At 32.3% G+C, this 18,799-nt stretch overlaps 1 protein-coding gene across 3 annotated transcripts in view; it reads right to left on the bottom strand.

The window, feature by feature from the left end:
* The window catches only part of LOC143244853 (very long chain fatty acid elongase 4-like), a 60,559-nt gene extending 44,403 nt beyond the window's left edge, over positions 1–16,156 (bottom strand). Inside the window, exons 1-3 of one of the 3 annotated variants that reach the window (XM_076490265.1) lie at positions 15,963–16,118; positions 15,324–15,483; positions 2,461–2,648 (exon numbers count right to left, since the gene is read on the bottom strand). In XM_076490265.1, coding sequence (XP_076346380.1) covers positions 2,461–2,648; positions 15,324–15,354 — 219 coding nt within the window. In that variant the 5' untranslated portion in view covers positions 15,355–15,483; positions 15,963–16,118. Of the gene's footprint in view, positions 1–2,460; positions 2,649–15,323; positions 15,484–15,962 lie in introns of all 3 variants that reach the window. The other 2 variants (XM_076490266.1, XM_076490264.1) reach the window with 2 other exon arrangements.
* Between the last annotated feature and the right edge of the window lie 2,643 nt (positions 16,157–18,799).

Consider the following 18,799-nt stretch of genomic DNA (forward strand, 5'->3'; position numbering starts at 1 on the left):
CAAGGACAGAAGCTAAGGAAGACTGCAAGAAATGTGTAGCCTGGGAGAAGAGGGAAGTACATAAATGGGCAGATTCTGCTCAATTCCAATCAGTCAGGAAGATCCCCAAAATTGTTTGCTATAATATGGGGGCCATACATAGGTCTTAAAAAGATGTAAGGTGGAGATGCAAACAAGTTACAAAACTACCTTAGGGGCCCCAGCAAAGAAGCCATGTGTAGAGGGAGAGAGCAGAAGAGGACAAACATCCACTGAAAATCCCTCAGAAGAATGATGGATAACCTCAGAAGAAAGGTGTATGGAAGAAATTTAATGTAGGGAAGATATTAAGTTCAGCCCAATTTGGAATAACTGTGCTTTTAAAAAGGATACATAGGTATCAGATTTGAAACCCCAAAGAGGAAGGACAAATGAAAATATTTTATGTCAAGAAATAAATTCACTAAATGATAGTATACTAGTGTGCATGGAGAATGTGGGATGCTGACCCCTGAAAGCAACTGATTGATGAAATGCTCAGCATGAACTCCTATAACAGGTAAAGGAGTAAACATAATTGACAGTAGGTGCATGTCATAGGACATGGGAGACAGACAAAACATAACATGCCTGTAATACTAACTATATAAAATAAGAATCTCATAAGACTGCACTGCAAAAGGAAGAGGACGAAAAATTGCCCAAATCTTCAGCAACCCATTTCAGCTTTCCTGAAAAGGAGAGAAGGGGTTGACATACAAAGAGAAAACCATCTGATGGCAGACAAAATCTGAATCTCCCTCAGACAGTAATACTGAAAGTGTGTAATAGGCTGTTGGTCACTGGTAGTTAGTGGGAACACCAATTACTAATACTGACAAGATAGAATATAAAATAAGGACCTCATCATTTTATTTTGCTGAGATATGGCTAATGTACTGAATAAAACACAATGACTCCATTCACCTCTTTCCATTTCTGGAAATGGTCCCTTATATAACTTACTTCAATATGCGACGTGAATAATCAAGCTACAGCTTAGAACGTCCCCCTTGTGCTTTTCTCATCCATTTTAATTTGTTAAAAGGCTGCCACATATTTTAAAACCAAGATTTCATGGAGGAAGTTGTTTCTTTAGTCTGCTTGAAGTTTTATATTTTGTAGGCCTAAACAGAGTTCAGTTACTAAGCTTGATAGATTATAGTGGAATTTTATGGTATCGATATGCTAATTTGTAATTTTTTTAAAAATTATTCAACTACATATATAAAACCTAAAAGAATATCTTATTTCATATCCTTTAAGTGCTAAATTTTAAAATGCTTAACACATACCCAGCAGCAACCTAGTTCAAATGTTTAATTAAGAGAGAATTACTTGCTTTACTTCTTTATTGTTCTATATTTTAAGAAAAATAAGTTTAATAACTTATTTCTAAACAGTAATAGTCTATATACACGTATAATGTATAACAATTGAAATGTGACTATACATTACAAAATACTATTCCACAAAAACACAGCCAAGACATGGTCATTTTGTAAAGACTAAAGATAACTTTTATATCATTGAATATGGTAGCATGAGTGCACATGCACTGCATCAACAGAAGTTATGTACTGTTAGCCAGGCATGGTTGAAAAGTCAGTATAATGAAATATAATAAATATACACCATTATGAGACTTAACCTACTTAGACTAAAAATTTGTATTTTCATATAGTAATCTGTAGTCATTATAACAAAAAAAGAAAAGAAAAATTTAAATTTTCTTTTCTTTTTATGATGGTTATGATGTCAGTCAGATAACGTCTACTGGAAAGCTATGTTTGAAAAGTATTTATGAGGTTTTTAGAGATTACATAAATATACAAGATTTTTGGGACAAAGAATAATTTTAATCATAATATGAAATCACTTTGCACTCAGGATAGTAACAAAACACTTGAAATTTTCACAAACAAATTTTTAGTAAAAGTACTTCATTAAAAAATCTGATTTTTTTGTGTAGAAAAAACTTGTAACATTTTCTACAAGTCTACCAAATTGTGAAGATACACAAACCGCATCAAAAGTTACAGTATAAATACTTAATGTGTTCAAATATGTATATGAATTTGTGTATATTAACACTGAGCCCATTGTGAAAGGGTTAATATACTACTATTAAATCTTAATTTGGAAATTCTAAATATTTTCTGTTAAATCACAACAATAATTATAAACTAATCCAACCTATAAACATGTCTACTGTTCTGTTGTGTTTTTTTAACATGTTACACAGTGTATATACCTAAAGTTAGTTTTGTAAATTTACACTAAATTTTCATATGACAGTGCAATTACATTTGGACTGTAAAAAACTATTTACAGTAGAGATAGTTCAATGGATGATTACAAAATAAATAGTATGAAGTACTACCTAAAAGACTGGAATCTTTAACAATTTAGATGATGTTTTCATATGGTTATTAAACTTACTTGAATGCACAGATATGCTGACATCAACACAAGAGCAAAGTTGTATGGAACAAGCAACCACCGTAACTGCAGTGGTGATCGATGTTTCATGACTTTTGATCCCACATGGATAAATATTAAGTAACTAATCATGATTAATGCTGAAGGAAGTAGAGAGTCAATCAGAAACCAGTTGTTTGTTCTTGGATCTTTATCAAAAAACAACAGCTTTTAGAAAACTTCATTAACAAAAGTTATGTCAAAGTTGGAAACTAAGCACAAATACACCTTAAGAATAACACATCTAGCATTCAGAAAATACATGTAATCATTCAATTAATTTTAAAAAGAGCACATTCCATTTTAGATATTCTATATTTTAATTTTGAAGAAAAAATTGCTCAAGCAAATACTATTTATTAAGATCTATAAATTCAATCTATGATTGAATACAAAATAAATGTATTTATGTTTACTACTCTAGTTCGTTATTAATCATTTATTTAAACAAGACTGTTTACAACCAATAATTATAAATAGAAAACCAAAAAAAATACAATACACACATTATTAAACATATATTTATACCCCAGGTTTTTTCTACCCCAAACATTTTGTAAACAATCTCGGAATAAGATGGAAACACTCGAACTTAACCTTTTTGGAACGGGTTAGGGTTCACAGGCCATGTCATCACACTTGTTGACTTGCATTCAAAATATTATTCAACTACTATTTTATGAATTTATGTGAGTAAGTTTTGAATCAAATTGTAGATTATAATTGAAACTTTATTATATACAAGTTAATATTTTAATTTAAAGTAAATACTAAAAGAACATTTAAATATAGATTTTAGCAAGTCACATGGCATGTTCAATGCAGTGCTGTTTAAAATTACGTTTTTGATGTCAAATACTACGTCTATAATTTTGTACAACTTGGGAAATCAAATTACTAATATTGACAAGCTAGGATATAAACTAAAAACTTTGCATCTTTTTATTTTGCTGAGATATAGCTTATTTACTGATTCAAACACAGTGGCCCCATTTTACCATTTCCATTTTATGAAATGCTCCCTTTTATGCTCTTACTACAGTATATAACGTGAATAATCAATCAACAGCTCAGAATGTCCCAGGAGTGGTTATCCTGCCATTTTAATCTTTAAAAAGGCTTCCATGTTCTTTTAATCCAAGTTTTTAAGCAGTTTGTTTGTGTCTTTAGTCTTGTTGAAGTTTCATATTTTAAAAATTTTGCTACACTTAAACAATTAGTGAAATTTGTGGTATCAGGGTAGTTGTATGAATTTTTGATTATTCAACTGTGTATATAAGACCTAAAAAAATGTTTTTGATATCCTCCATGTGTGAAATCTTAAAAGACTTAGAAACCTATGTGCAGCAACAACTAAGTATAAGGATCACTGTTACAAGATATAATTGCCTGCTTGACTTCTTGTTCTATATTTAAAAATAAAATAAATTTAATAATTTGTTTCTAAATGGTAATCTGTATACATATATATAACATATTACGAAATACTAGTTCACTAAAACACAACCAAGATAGGGAAGGAAGGCTAAAGGTCAGTTTTATATTACTGAATGAGTGACCTGAGTGTATGCACACCACATCAGTGCAAGTCAGGTAATCTTATGTAGGTATGAGTGGAAGGTCAATATAATAATAAAAAAAAATATATATATATATATTCATATATAGCATTATGAGACATTTGTATTTCCATGTTATAATATGTAGTCATTCTAGCACAAAATAAGCATAATTTATATTTACTCATTCTTTTTGTGATGGTTAGAAGTTTGGTTAAGTGAGAGACCCCTAAGTGTTAGAGTATAGAAAATAAAAGTAAATTTTACTGAAAATAAATATTTGAAATGTATTTAGGAGGTTTTAGAAATTATGCAAATAATATCCAAGATTTTTGGGATAAATAATTGATTTTCTTTAATAATATAAAATCACTTTGCACTCAGACTAGTAACAAAACACTATGTTCACAAACAAATCTCTAGTAAAAATATTTCATTAAAAAATCTGATTTGCAATCTTCACTAAAAATCTACCAAATTCTGTGAAAATACACACGCTGTATCAAAGTTATAGTGCAAATATGTACAAGAACTAGTATATATTATACCAAGCCCACTGCGAAAGGGTTATAAATAGGAAAAAAAAAACATTACAATACACACACATTAACCCTACATTCATACACTGATTCATTTTTTTCATTTTGAAAACAATCTCAGAATTAGATAGAAGCACTCAGAGCTTTGCTGTTCCTAGTAGCTTCCTAAAACAGCTGATAGAGTACACACCTTGTTTCTCCCATTTCTATCCAGCTAAGCTGAGAAAAAGAGATGGTTTCTTGTGGCTTGATGAGCAAAAAAACCACACAGTACAAAATCAAGGTATGTTCCCAGTTTAACAATCTCTGTTATTTATCACTTTCATTGATATTACTCACTCAATTTTATTAGTTCAAAATAATTTACAGGAAGATGTCTAAATAAAAAATTATAATTTCATTTTTTAAATCACATTAAAAAAAACAAAGTGATATCAAGCATCAATATCTAATAATTCATATTATTCCTTTACCAATGCTACCAAAACATTTAAAAATGAACAATACTCCATGGAATCATTCAAAAGATGTTTACTTTAAATGCACAAATAGGTAGATTAATAAACTAAGACTTAGTATGTTTTTTTAGTTTTTAGTGTTGGATAACCCCATGGTACAAAAATGTTAGGGATGGATTGTACTTAGAAATGGTATTTTATATATCTCTTAAGCAGTTCATCAGAGCTTTACAGTTTCCTTTATAACAATATCTATGTAACAACTGAATCAAGTTCAGGAATATCTGTTACAAATATCATAGGAAATGGTTTAAATTTCATGTTTTTCTTTCTTCTGCTTCTTTCTTATTACACAGTAACTCAAAATCCAAACAATGTCGTCAACCAATTTCTCAAAGGTGAGATAGTTTCAAACAGAGTATTTGCTTTTGTATTATTAAGTTGTGATTCTAATGTAAACAAGGTTTGCATTATCCCTTGCAGTTAGCTTTCTTACAAAAATGTGGTGTTCCATCAGAAAGTTTAAAAACAAGGTAAAAAAAGAATTAACAGTCAATAATAGATAATAAACACTGCAGTTAGGACCTACCAGTATTTTGAATGTGATTATAAATACAATCGTCTCATGTATATTCAAACTGCATTAAAAACAAGCAAAACTTTTCAAAAAGAAATATGGGAGTGACTAATATCAATTCTTAAAAAAATAAGATAATGATGACATTTCCATCATTCCTACATAATAGAACAGGCAAGAATTAACATATAGCAATACATATATCAAATCACAAATTTTAATTTAACCTATTTTAGTCTATTTACATTTTCCTACAGTATTCCTGTGCTACTATGTAGGGATGATGCAAATGCCATCTTCACTATCTTCTTTGCATAATTTTTGAAGGATTCATATTAGCCATTCCTATACTTCCTTTTACAAAGTTTCTTTTACTTGTAAATTAATGCATATGAACAAACACTGCATGCAAATATGAGTACAAACTTTTCAGGATTCCACCCTGTTTGTACTTTTAAGATAACTAAGCTTTCTTTTTCAAATCAAATACACAAGTACAACAGAAGCCAATTTATGAACCCACAAAGTCTTCCCTGTAAATGAACTACAGGGAAGTTCATACAATATGTAACATTTAAATTGTGAACGTGATTACAAAAATTTTGGATCAATCTTTACAAAAAATAACCAAATACTAAAATTTGGTATCACCAGTCTTCAGCATCAAAATCTTTCTTAATGCTTCAGAAATCTCAAAGTTTTCAAAAATATATTTCAAAACTCAAATAGCTCTTTCTATAACAGCTAAACATTTCAGCTTTTATCTTTAATTTTTCCAAATGATCATATCCTAAGTGCTTTACTGTGCTTTTATAAGTATAAAAATTATCTTCTATAAGTTTTGACCTATCCATTCATATGTAGGTTTCCAAATCCTTCTAAACAAGAGTTCTTAATAGCATTGGTACTTCCCAGAATTTTAGTATCAGCAGTATATTGATGAAAAAATACGGCATCTAACAAACCCCACAAAAACAGTGCTAGACACATCAATCTACCACATTTATTTATATCATTATTAGTTACTTTCTACCTATAAGTCAATTTTATATCCAGTTCATAACTGTCATACCAATAAATTAAACTTTTGTTTAGCATTTTATCAGACTTTGTGAGAATCAAGTTGTATACCAAATGAGGTGCTATCACATAACAAAAAGCTTTTAAAAAACTTTCAATGTAACATGTATGTTTAAAATCATTATAAATTTTGTGAGGCAATAGTCTTAAGAAAAATGTCATTCAAAGAGACCAACAAGAAATTATTTTAAGAGTCAAGCAACTTTCAGAAGATAACAATCACTGGTTTCCACCAGTTCCTCAGGTTTTACGACACATTGATTCCAGATAAAGTACTTGAATCTGAAAAAAGTTGATAAAGTTAATCTTAAAAAGCCTTTCAAATTGATCAGATTTGAAATCTTCCTGTAACAGTAAAAGCTACAAATTTTATAATATCTTAACCTTTCTTTTAAAGTAAGGTTATGATTGATTTTCATTTTGAAGCTTATGTAAGCATGATAAAACAATCATATTTGATATCTTATACCATTGTTATGTTAAGGTCAGATTTTAGAAAATTTTTTGAGCATCCCACATACAAAAATAAGCTAGATCAACAGTTGGTTATGACAAAAACAAACTGTGCAGCATGCATGCACACACACACACAAACGTGTGTTTGTGTATACAGTACATATAAATGGAAATAATACACAAATGTACACAAGCATACAATATGTAACATTTAAATTGTGAACGTGATTACGAATATTTTGGATCAATATTTACAAAAAAAATTAAATACAAACATAAAAGGATACATCTTTTATCAAAACATTTTACAACAAAAGTTGATGTTTCACAATGTGAGAAAGAGTATAAACCAAATTAAATGAAAATTTAAATTGAAACTAAACATGATCCAGTAAGTTGATGATAATGATAATATGCAACTTAGTTAAGCAATTTCACTGTCAAAAAGAGACAATCAAGGAATACTTGTAATACTCTCCTGATCTACAAAGGGTAAAGCACCTTTATGTCAGTTTTTGTACATGGCAGATTTTTTACAGTATTTGTTTGACTTGTTGGAAATAAATGCCAACAATAAATAAACACATTCCACTTGTTTAACAATAATTTATTAAAACAAGCCAAATGTTTATACAAATGTTTTTTTCATACTTAACTGCCAGTTGTGTCCAGGGCTTTAAATAATTGTCTTTTTTGTTATAGTTCACATAACCTGGTTTAGTTACCTTAGAAAACAATTTGACAAATTATTCTTCCCTACTCTGTTGTTACAACTTTTGATAATTTCACTTAAAACAATATGCTACTATATGCTCTTTACAGCTAAATTTACAAATATGCACTCAAGATATATAACTGTATCCCTTGCTAACTTCACTTAAACTACATTTTGTCCACATATTTATAAATAGCCCAATCAAGGCCTAAAAATTTCATGGCACATATTATGATGTGACAACTCAATCAAAACAATGAGAAAACCTTTAAAGGCAAAAATAAAATGACACAATAATACAAGTGCTAAATCATGACAGTGAAACTACACAATGTATGATTAGTATAGTTATGTAAAGAAACCTGCAATAAACTATCACTTCTAAATATAACTACATTTAACACTCACACTATACTTAAATCAAAGCACTCATGTATATCTATCAATCAGCCTCTTTTCAAGAAAATATTTAGAAAATTTTTCCTTTCGTAAACAAATACTGTTTTCAATTCATAAACAAAGTCTATTCATTCTGCACCAATATCTGCAGTCCCCTTGATGGCCTTAATGTGGAATCCAAAATTTTGGAGATATAATGAAGCACCTCATGATTTTGTACAATTAATTTTTACACTTCTGAATGTATGCAAGAGGCTGATATTCCATCTGATGAACTCCTACCTGTAGCAGTAGTTCTGGTACTTCTAGATGACAAAGATGATGGCCAACATTTTCATTCAACCATACAGTAGTTCTCACTATTCAACAGCTTTTAACTGATAAACATTAAAGGAAACAGCCTGTCTTAACATTCTTTCAGAAGCATAGCTCCAATTACATCTGATGCATTGGCCTGAAATATGAATGATCTATTGAAGTCTGACATTCTACGGATTGGTGAGCTTCCTAATACGTTTTTCATATGTTGGAGTCCTATCTCTTATGTTTGTTCCAATTTCACCTCACTGGGTTGGCTTTTCTTGGTCAGGTGAATCATTGGTGCAGCAATTTCAGCACAATATGAAATGAACTTGTTCTAGTATCCCACTACTCACAGAAAAGCTCTGACATGCTGCTTGACTGTCAGAGCTGGTGCATCATGTATGTGAGTTAGCTTCTTCTCTTCTATGATTACCTATTGATTGTCCACCTTGTGTGCAACAAAGTCCAGTGCAGAATAGCCAATGTACCATTGAGATGGTCCAATAATCAAGGTCTGCCATCCCCATTTATATGAACAGTAAGTTTTGAGTTTCTTTTTCTCATCTAACTTGTGGGTCAACAAAATGTCATCCATATAATGCTTAATACTGATGGCTTTATGCATATATTTCTTGTCATGTGGTTGAATGGCATGTCTGAATTGAATAACCCATACAGAATCCTCTTGAATCTATAGCACATGTCTGATGTCTTTTCTTTAGACCATTTTTCTGTTGGGATCTGCCAATAACCCTCACTGGGATTGATCATGATAAAGAACTTGGGCCCACTTATTTTTGCTTACAGGTTCAGGGATGAACTTTAAAATGAGGTTTAGTTTATTAAAACTTATGCAGAAGTAAACTGAGCCATCCCTCTTCTTCACAATTAGCACTGGTGAATAATAGGTTGAATTCAAAGGCTAAATGATTCCAGCTTCTTACATTGTCTCAACTTCTTGCTTGATTTGGTCTCATTGTATAAGGCAAACTGCAGACTTTTACCTAGACTAAATCCTTGGCTGTGATATTGATCTCATGTTGCACAAGGTATGTTTTGCCTGGTATCCCTGTGAAGTCATCTGCATATTGGCACAGTAGATACTGTAAATCTTTCTTTTTCTTGCCAAAAAGTTCCTCACTAATGTTAACATATCTGTGTGACATCACTCAATGGTTTTAAGTCATCTTCCATAACAAAACCACCATCTTCTGATTCTGTTTCTACTATTACTGCTTCTGCAATGTCCACCTCTACCACAATACCACTAGGTCTTCTCTACCCTCTTGAACTACCTCTTCAAAAGACTGGCATGGTAAATCTTGGTCCTCCCACTCACTTTTCCCTTACAGTACATCAATTTGACCATTTCATACATTTCAAAAGGTCTTTTCATCACTGATTAAATGTTTATTGTCTGTGGTAGCAGATCTACTAAACCTTTTATAATATTTTGATCCATCAATCCTTGGCCTTCTTGCCAGAGAAGTGCTTCTAACTGTTTTGAGTTGTATACAAGGTCTCTTCCAGTCAGTTTCTGAGTTCTAACAGATACTGGCATGAGTTCCTTACTTCTGATTCATCCTGTCCACAGTTCTTTTAATATTTTCATCAGACATTGTACTGTATGGAAGAATTTAAAGGGTGATATTTCTATACTAGCTTGTAAAAGTGCTCAGTAATCACATAATACTGCCTGCAAGTACCTGTCCCAGTCACATGGTTTCTTGCAGCACATCTTTTTCAGCATGCTCTTTAAACTTCCATTGACTCTCTCACAAAGTCCATTACATTTGGGGTTGCATGGTTAGGTAAGCAGATGGATAGTTTCATCAGTTTGATATAAAGTGGGTCCATTTGTCATTCAAGAGTTATTTTGCAAAGCCTACTCTGCAGAACACTTCAAGAAGGTCTCTTGCTACTCTCCTGCCTCTAACTTCAGTGAAGCTAAGGCTTCTGGGTGACATGTCATACAGTCAACTACTGCTAGCATGGAACAATTGTTTTTATCAGATACAGGTGCTAGTGGTCCAGATCCACAGCTACTCTACAGAATGGCTCTTCTATAACAGGCATTTCACCCAGTGGAACCTTGGCTACCTTCTTCCTCAGGTACTGTCCTTTGCAGATATTATGACTTGTAGAATCTGATCACATCTCCAATGACCCCACCAGCCAATGGAAGTTAATAGTGATACTTTTGCCATTTTTTTTTCACTCCTATGTGTCCTACCATAATCAACTTGTTGGCCAACCTCATCACTTGAGTCTGGTATTGTTTGTAGTATGATCTGTTTTTCAGTTAAATTACCTTGATAGATCTGACATATCACTTCCTTCTAGCCCTCCATTCTGTAATTCTCTTTACCCCTTGGTCTTGCATTTGACTTTCTCCTGGGCATTGTACCAAAGTTTATACAGTAAAGGGTCTTCATGCTTTGCTTCCTTCAGTTTCAAGAGACCTGCATTTGGGATGTTGCTTGTCAAAACGTGCAGGGGCTTTATGTCTTGCTTGCTTTTCTTTTATTGTGGTGACTGTAGATACTTTAACAGTCTCCTATCTGCTTCATTCCTCCAAACTTCTGCCAAGTATATTGCCATTCACCAAGTCATAGATAGGTGCCTTCATAAACATGGCATCCCAAAAAGTATGGAGTGTCCACCTTCATTATTGCTATTTATTACTGCTATTCTCACTGTCACACCAATTATCACACACAGATGTACCTTGCTTGTCATCTGGTCATCATATATTAGACTGGTTATCACTGTTGCATCTTGAAGACTTTTACTATCTTATCCCTAGCACAACTTGGCATGTTGTGGTTTGTTGGCACCTCTCAATATTTGTCACATGCTCTAATAATCAATGGTACTGTTGATCCATTTGATAACTAGAGCTAGCCATCATTCATGCACTGTTTAATTATGGAGATAGCACTTCCTTCTTATGGTGAATCTGAAGAGTTGTCTTGACTTTGTTTCTGCCTGCAGCAGCATCCACTGTTATAACCATTTTTCCTTTTTCTTGGCAGTCCCAATTTTAAGTATAATTCCAACTGTTTCATGTTGAGATTTCTGTTGCTGCATGTTGATAACAAGCTTGCACTTATTCACAGTGTGTTCTATTATAACAAGCATACCATCTCTTCTCCCATTTTACTGTTAACCTGCTTTTGGTTACCCACCCCAATTCTATTGTAACTGGTCATTTATAATTTGCCAGTAATATTCTCTTGATGTACTGTACTGCACTTCCAGCTTGATCACCTCATTTATGTATTTTGGTGCACTCTCCTTTAGAAATAGTAATGTGTCAGTATAGCATGTGATCACAAACTGTATATATTAGTAGATCTACCATTCCTTCAAAACTACCTTCATAGTTATGCCAGTCTGCTTTGTGAACTGAAATACAGTTTCTCCAGTGTCAGGGTTGACTTGTCTGAACATCAGATGAAAATTTTCCTCAGCAAGTTTATAGCATTTCAGCAAGGTCACCTTTAACTTGTCATATTTCATGGCATCTTCTGAGATCATGCTAGGATACACCTTTAGACCCTTTTCTGTGAGAAGGGGATTAAGACAGGTTGCACAGTAATTTTTGTTCCACTTCTAACTTTGTGCAAACCTTTCACACATCTGCAGGAAAGCATCCATGTTGTCTTTCCAATCATCAAACTTGGACAGCTTGGGTTGGCTAGCCCTGACCCAACTGTCATTCTTGGGTTTTTCTTAATTTGTGCTCTTATTTTCTCTATTTCCTGTTTTTTTCTTTTTTGTGTTCTTTTCTTTTTCTTCTTTCACAATTTATATTTTCATTCTCTTCCTCTCTTCTCTGTTGATGTTCTCCTCTAATTCTTGTTATTTAACAACCTCTCATAGATTCTTATCTCCGAGCCCAAGTTGATCACCTTTCTTTACCTGTTTATCAAAATCAGTCAACTTGATTATATAGCACAGCTGTGTTATCTACAATATTTTCCTATATAATGCCTATTTTCATTGTACAATCCTTTCTCGCTCATCAATGCCAGATTTTAAGGTAGGGATGTATGAATCAGTAGTCTGACTTGTTGGAAATAAATTTAATCAATAAACAAAGAGTACACATGTACAAATAGTCATTACACAGTTAATTACCACAGTTGTATCCAAGAGTTTTAAATAATCATATCATAAGATAAGCATCGATTCACAACTGAACTACACAAAGTACAATTCATACTTATGTAAACAAACCTGAAATAAATTATCACTGCTAGAAATAACTAACTGACATGGAACTTAAATTGAAACAGTCATGTATATCTAACACTTTAATAGTTTATTTTTATATCCCACAAATGCAGAACAAATTTCTTACCCATCAATTAATTTATTTTGCAAACAGAATGCAAATTTTTGCATTAACTACACCACTGTTGTATCACTGTATAGACACAATCATGTGTATGTTTATGAATTTCTGTCCACATCTAACACAGAACTAAGAAAAATATCTTTAAATGTTGAAATCTATAAATGGAAGAGACTGGATTAATGACAATTTTTTTTTGTTCAGTCGTAAAAGTAGTAGGACTAATGAAGATAGGTTTAAGATTTGGAAAGGTAGAAGTTTTCTACAAATTAGGCAATTTTATTTCTACAACTGATGTGGTGGATGCAACATTACTGGAAAACTTCAAGAGGATTTAATGAATATTTGGAGGGTTGGATACAAGTTTGATTAAACAAATAAAACAGTCATGACTGGGGAAGAGGTGGAGTTTGTCCCTTTAATGTTATAATTCAATCCACACATTCTACATTACAGTCCTCTGAAATGTTACCTCTCCTAAGAAGTTATCCAGTTTCTGACAAGTAATATAACTACCTTTTTATAATCTCAATGAAGAAGTTTAAAACCTTAATAACTTGTCATCATAACCATCATTTACTCAAGACTCAAAGCTTCTAACTATATGTTACAGCAAGTTTTCAGTATCACTGTAAATACAGATATTCAATTACTATCAGCAGTAGTAGTAGAAGAGAAATCCAGCACTTCTCAGGAGCTTAAGAGGAGAAATAGTTATTTCTCAACAAAGGAGTGAAATGAAATTTTTAGCTTTTTAAATGGTAGGCATACAAGGGCAGCCTTGATGGACTAAATTATGTTGACAATCTTCCCTTTTTTCTCCCTATGTAACTTGCAGGATCAAGACTTTTTATGCTGTGTTATCCACAGTTGCTTAAGACTCAAGTATTTTCTTTAAACTTAATTTTGTTTTGTATACTGATACTCCAATCAATGTCATCTTTTCTTATAAAAACAACCATCTTGTCTTTATGGTCTTCCTCATTATTTTGTTTCTACAATTTTCTATCTGAACCTGTTATTGTGCAGCGTAATTAACAATTTTTCCCAAAGCAATATCCAGCTTCAGCTATAGTAAGCAAGCTCTGCAAATAAAATTCCACTAACTGATTTTAATCCTCCTCACAAAACTATTGCATGGATTGGTATTTTCTAAAATAACAACCTTCACAACACAGAATATCCATTTCTAATCTGAAGGTTTTGGAGCACTGGCCAATCTGAATGCAGTTGATAAGTGTAAACATAGCCTGAAGTTATCCAAACTGCTGATAGTACAGTTTTATTTCACTTCATCATCTTGTATAAATGATTACTTCTCATGAAAATCAAAATGCCAAACTTTTTTTTTTATCATTAAGGAAGTAAGATTAAAACAGACCACAAATACCTTGGTTTATTAATTTTGGTGCTGTTATATTTGAGATTTTAATTTTTGTGGAGAATTTGTTTGTTATTTATGGCAAAGCTTGTGTCTACTGTGAGGAATCTAACTTTGGATCTTAGTGGTGTATGTCCATAAACTTACCACTGTCCCACCAGGAGACATTGGGGAAAGTAGAAACAAACTTTAAATGTCAAAAGTGAAAGATGTCAACTAGTATTAACTTCTGGCCAGAGCAAGGTACATTTGGTCATTACTTAAGTAATTTATTATGCTCCAGTTTTTTTAAATAGATAAGTATAGCATAGAATTATATCCTCTACTAACAATGATCTTTGTACTCATTTGTTGCTTATTGTAGATTGTTAAGCCATTTCAAATTTCACATGTGAAGGATGTAAAACATTTATATTTATATATACATTTAAAATAATAAAAAAATAACAAAAACTATGTCAATACCATAAAGTTCCATTATAATTTACAAAGCTTAGTAATTAAACTGTACTTGAGTCTTAAAAATGTTTGAAATTTCAATCAGACTAAAGACTCAATCTACCTTCATGAAGTCTTGTTTTGAAAGAAAGAAATGATGACATTACAAATAAAAATGGCTGAAAAAGCAAATAGGCAGACATCACGAGCTTTTGATTGGTTATTCACATGTCACAGACAGAAGTGTTTCTGAAAATGTACAGAGGTAAGCAGAGCCAGCATGTGTCTTTTGGTTTATGTGCAGTATCTCAGCCAAGAAAAATATAGGTGGTTTTATTTTATATTCTAACTTGTTAATATTGGTAATATGAGTATGTATTTCATAAAGGCTTTGTATTTGGACATCACAAACATAATTTGAACCACTGCAACACACAAAATGAAAAATATAAATTGATATTTAGATGTGTCCTTTTAATACTTACATTGAAATTAAGAAATTAACTAATATGTAAAACTAAAACTTGAATTATAATATATAATTAAATACCACACTTACTGATAGAAATTAAAAAAAATAGTAGCTCCATAAAATTTCAAATGCAAGTCATAAATATGATGACATGGTCTTTGACCCATATCTCACCCTGTCAGAGTCAAGCAGGGATGAATTTACCAAAAAAAAAAAAAAAAGTGTTACTCAGCTGGGTAAACTGGACCTATTTTTAGAAAAGAAAAATGCAACTTAAATAAGTCCCAGTAGTAGTAATACTACTGTTTTAAAAACAAGTTCCAATACCATTATCAGTGAACACTGGCAGAATTTCACCCCTGCAATTAAGCATTAAATGATGAATGCAGAAGCCGTAATTTAATAACTGCAATTTTGGCTTAGTCGCATTTCGAATAATCAACCATTGACCGAAGCAAGTACTAATAGTAACAACTTTCCACTAAATAATATTCTTACTTATTGTATTAGTAATACTATTATACTAATGCAATATCATAACATAATAACAACAGTAGCAGTAATTGTGTTATGCTTAAAGTACTGAAAACGTAAAAAAATAACTGATAGCAGAAGTAGCAGGCTAAGCAAACCTGTCTCATTTCGACTGCTGAGTTAGTCTTAACTAAGTTACTCATACGACATAAAACTTTAATGCTCAACATTATAATCCTTTAGAATAAATACCTCCATTGTCCATAGCAAAAGAATAAGCATCTATAATTCTCTGTATTGCTGCAGACATTATTATAACTTAATTTCCAAACAACTTAAATTGAAACAAACACTAATTTAGTCTTTGATTTGAGAATCTAAACCAAAGCCCATACGATATACACCACGGCAAAAGAAAGTATGCTCTCCACAACGTTAAATATCATTAAGTTTTACAAATCCTCACAAGAGTACAGTTAAGTCACAAGTTTTAGCTAAAAATGCATCTCGCTCATAATCTTTATTTAATTTTTAGCACAGTAAAATCATGTCATTATTTTGTTACTGTTTAGTGAGACTTATCTCACTATCAAGAATAGAAACTAATACATTTCACACTTAGCTAGAAAGTTGCAGCGGCAGTTAAATAAAAAGTATAAACATTATATACTTAAAGGTGAATTTTTAACAAATTTAATAATTGCCTTAGAAACTGTACTTTGGTTAGGTATAATTCCTGTGTAGTTGCCATATTTTTAAACACTTTAGTTTTTGTGCAAAAAATGAAACAAAATATGTGGTTTCTCGAATTCAAGTTCTTCTCTGTCATTCGGCTGTTTCCATGATATTTTACAACTATGACGTAATAGTTGTCAAATACGTTTCGTTGCGCGCCGACCATTTTGTTCCTTTCAGTGCTAGTGTTTTATGTAAATCTATCGGTACTTTTTTCGGATTACATACTTTGTGAGACTATTTTTTGTCTTGATATTGCTACTTTATGTTTGTTTTATGATAACAGGGTTTACTGAGTTGCTTATGGTTGTAAAAACGGTTCGGCATCGGGCCAAAGCTTCTTTTCGTTTCCGTGCAAGGAGAAGGAACCGGCAAGGTGGCGACAGTGGGGTGGATGGTCAATAGGAAGAACTGGACTTCTTCACACCATGCAAAGCTTTCTCAAGATCACTTTGAACGCTCATGTTTTGTGTCGGATCCCACTGTTTTGGATTTCGTGGGTTTCAAGTAGGATCATAGTTTTAGATAAACAGTATCTTTAATTATAGTTTAAACTCAAATATACTATTTTAGGTTTAACTGCATCTTGAAAAATACACACTCGTGACTTGGCTCCTCATCACCGAAATGACCATTCAAGTCAACAAATTCATAGTATGATGTTTTCAAGACATCGATATTCAGACAATTTACATCAAAGCCTCGAGTCTAGGTAATGCACTCTTCATCTTGTAATCGGTTTGATACCTTGTCGTATGAGCGACAACAAACGCACTCTCTCCTGGTTGGCATCTGCTCGCATAAACTACACCTACACCTTGCACAAACATACGAATTACGCATATAAATTATACATTTATGGTAAATATTAAATTAACTATTTAGATTGCTACATCTAGTTTGATTTTATAGACAGAATTATGACGTATAATGGAAATTCATTTTGTTGCGAGTCATAAATACCCGGTAAAATGATTGTGGAAGGACCGAGTATTAGTTACCATAGTCAGCAAAGTAAATAAAGCCCAGTCTGTGATACCAATAACTTATTAAAACCAGACAGGTTTCGAGATGCTTAAAATTTCACGTGAAATAATACAGACTATATTTGTTGTCATGACTTAGGCTTACCATTCTTCCACTGGAGGTATGACCGACTCACAACCGGCCTAGGCGCTATCACTATCACTCACAGTTCCGCTACTCTCGTTCGCGGAACTCTCCTCATCACTAGAACTTGTCAGATCTGTGTCAAAAGTAACTGTTCTAGGTTCGTTCAGAGAAGGTTCGAATTGATATGGCGCTACTCGACACTGTTCAGAACGCAAAGTCAAAACAGACTCCGCCTCTGTTTCTCCGTATGCACTGGCCATGTTTATTAACATTCAACGCGCTGGCGTTGGCGGTTTGTTTGGCAACTATTACGTCACAGTACGTTTCCTAGCAGCAAACGTAAAACCAAAAACGTTCGGATTGTCACTCAGAAATGGCTCTTTCTGCACCAAGTTTTATGTTTCATTTATTAGCACATATTTTTTATAAAAAATGTGAACCTGCAAAATTAAATAGTATGAGTAGTTCTTTTGGCTGCAAAGTTTTCTTTTTTCTGTAAAATTCACCTTTAAGTTATAATTCTTGTAAAATTTACAACTGATATATATCTATGATTTCTGACTGAAATTAGAAAACTTACATTGTTAATTATTGCTAATTCTAATCTAGGTGTAGGCTTTCAATGTATCAAATAGCAATTTGATTTAAAATATTTCCTTGTTTTGTTTCTTTGATTTAACACAAAGCTACACAATGGCATATCTGTGCTCTGGTCACCACGGGAATCGAAAATCACTTTCTAGTGTTGTAAGTCCAGAGACACTCTGTTGTGCCATTGGACGCAGGTTTACGAAATATTTACTATTCACTAATGGCTTCATTGCTATGTTCAGCAACATTTATATGTCTACTCTCACCACCGAAAATTATTGATATATTTTAGTAATAGACCAGCTTTTCTTAAGTGTCCAATTTGATGTCGTCAAGGTTCTGGGGGTAAATTTCCCTGAGTATTTATCTTACACAAACATAAAACAGTTTCTAAATGATAGGCAATGGACGGAGCTTTCCAAACACATATAATATGTTTGGTTTATACAAAAAAGTTTTCCAGCAAACCAAGGAAATAAACAATAGTGTGGCTGTTAAAAGGAGCATGTCACCAGGAAAAAAAAATAATTTTAAAGCAATAACACAAACACAAACACTGTAAATTTGACTCAAGCCTTTACTTTGATTAATTGGTAAACATTTGTGTTTTGAATAATTGCTATTAGCTGACTGTTCCATTACATTTTTAC

Source organism: Tachypleus tridentatus, chromosome 2, assembly GCF_004210375.1.
Source record: "Tachypleus tridentatus isolate NWPU-2018 chromosome 2, ASM421037v1, whole genome shotgun sequence".
NCBI classification, from domain to species: domain Eukaryota; kingdom Metazoa; phylum Arthropoda; class Merostomata; order Xiphosura; family Limulidae; genus Tachypleus; species Tachypleus tridentatus.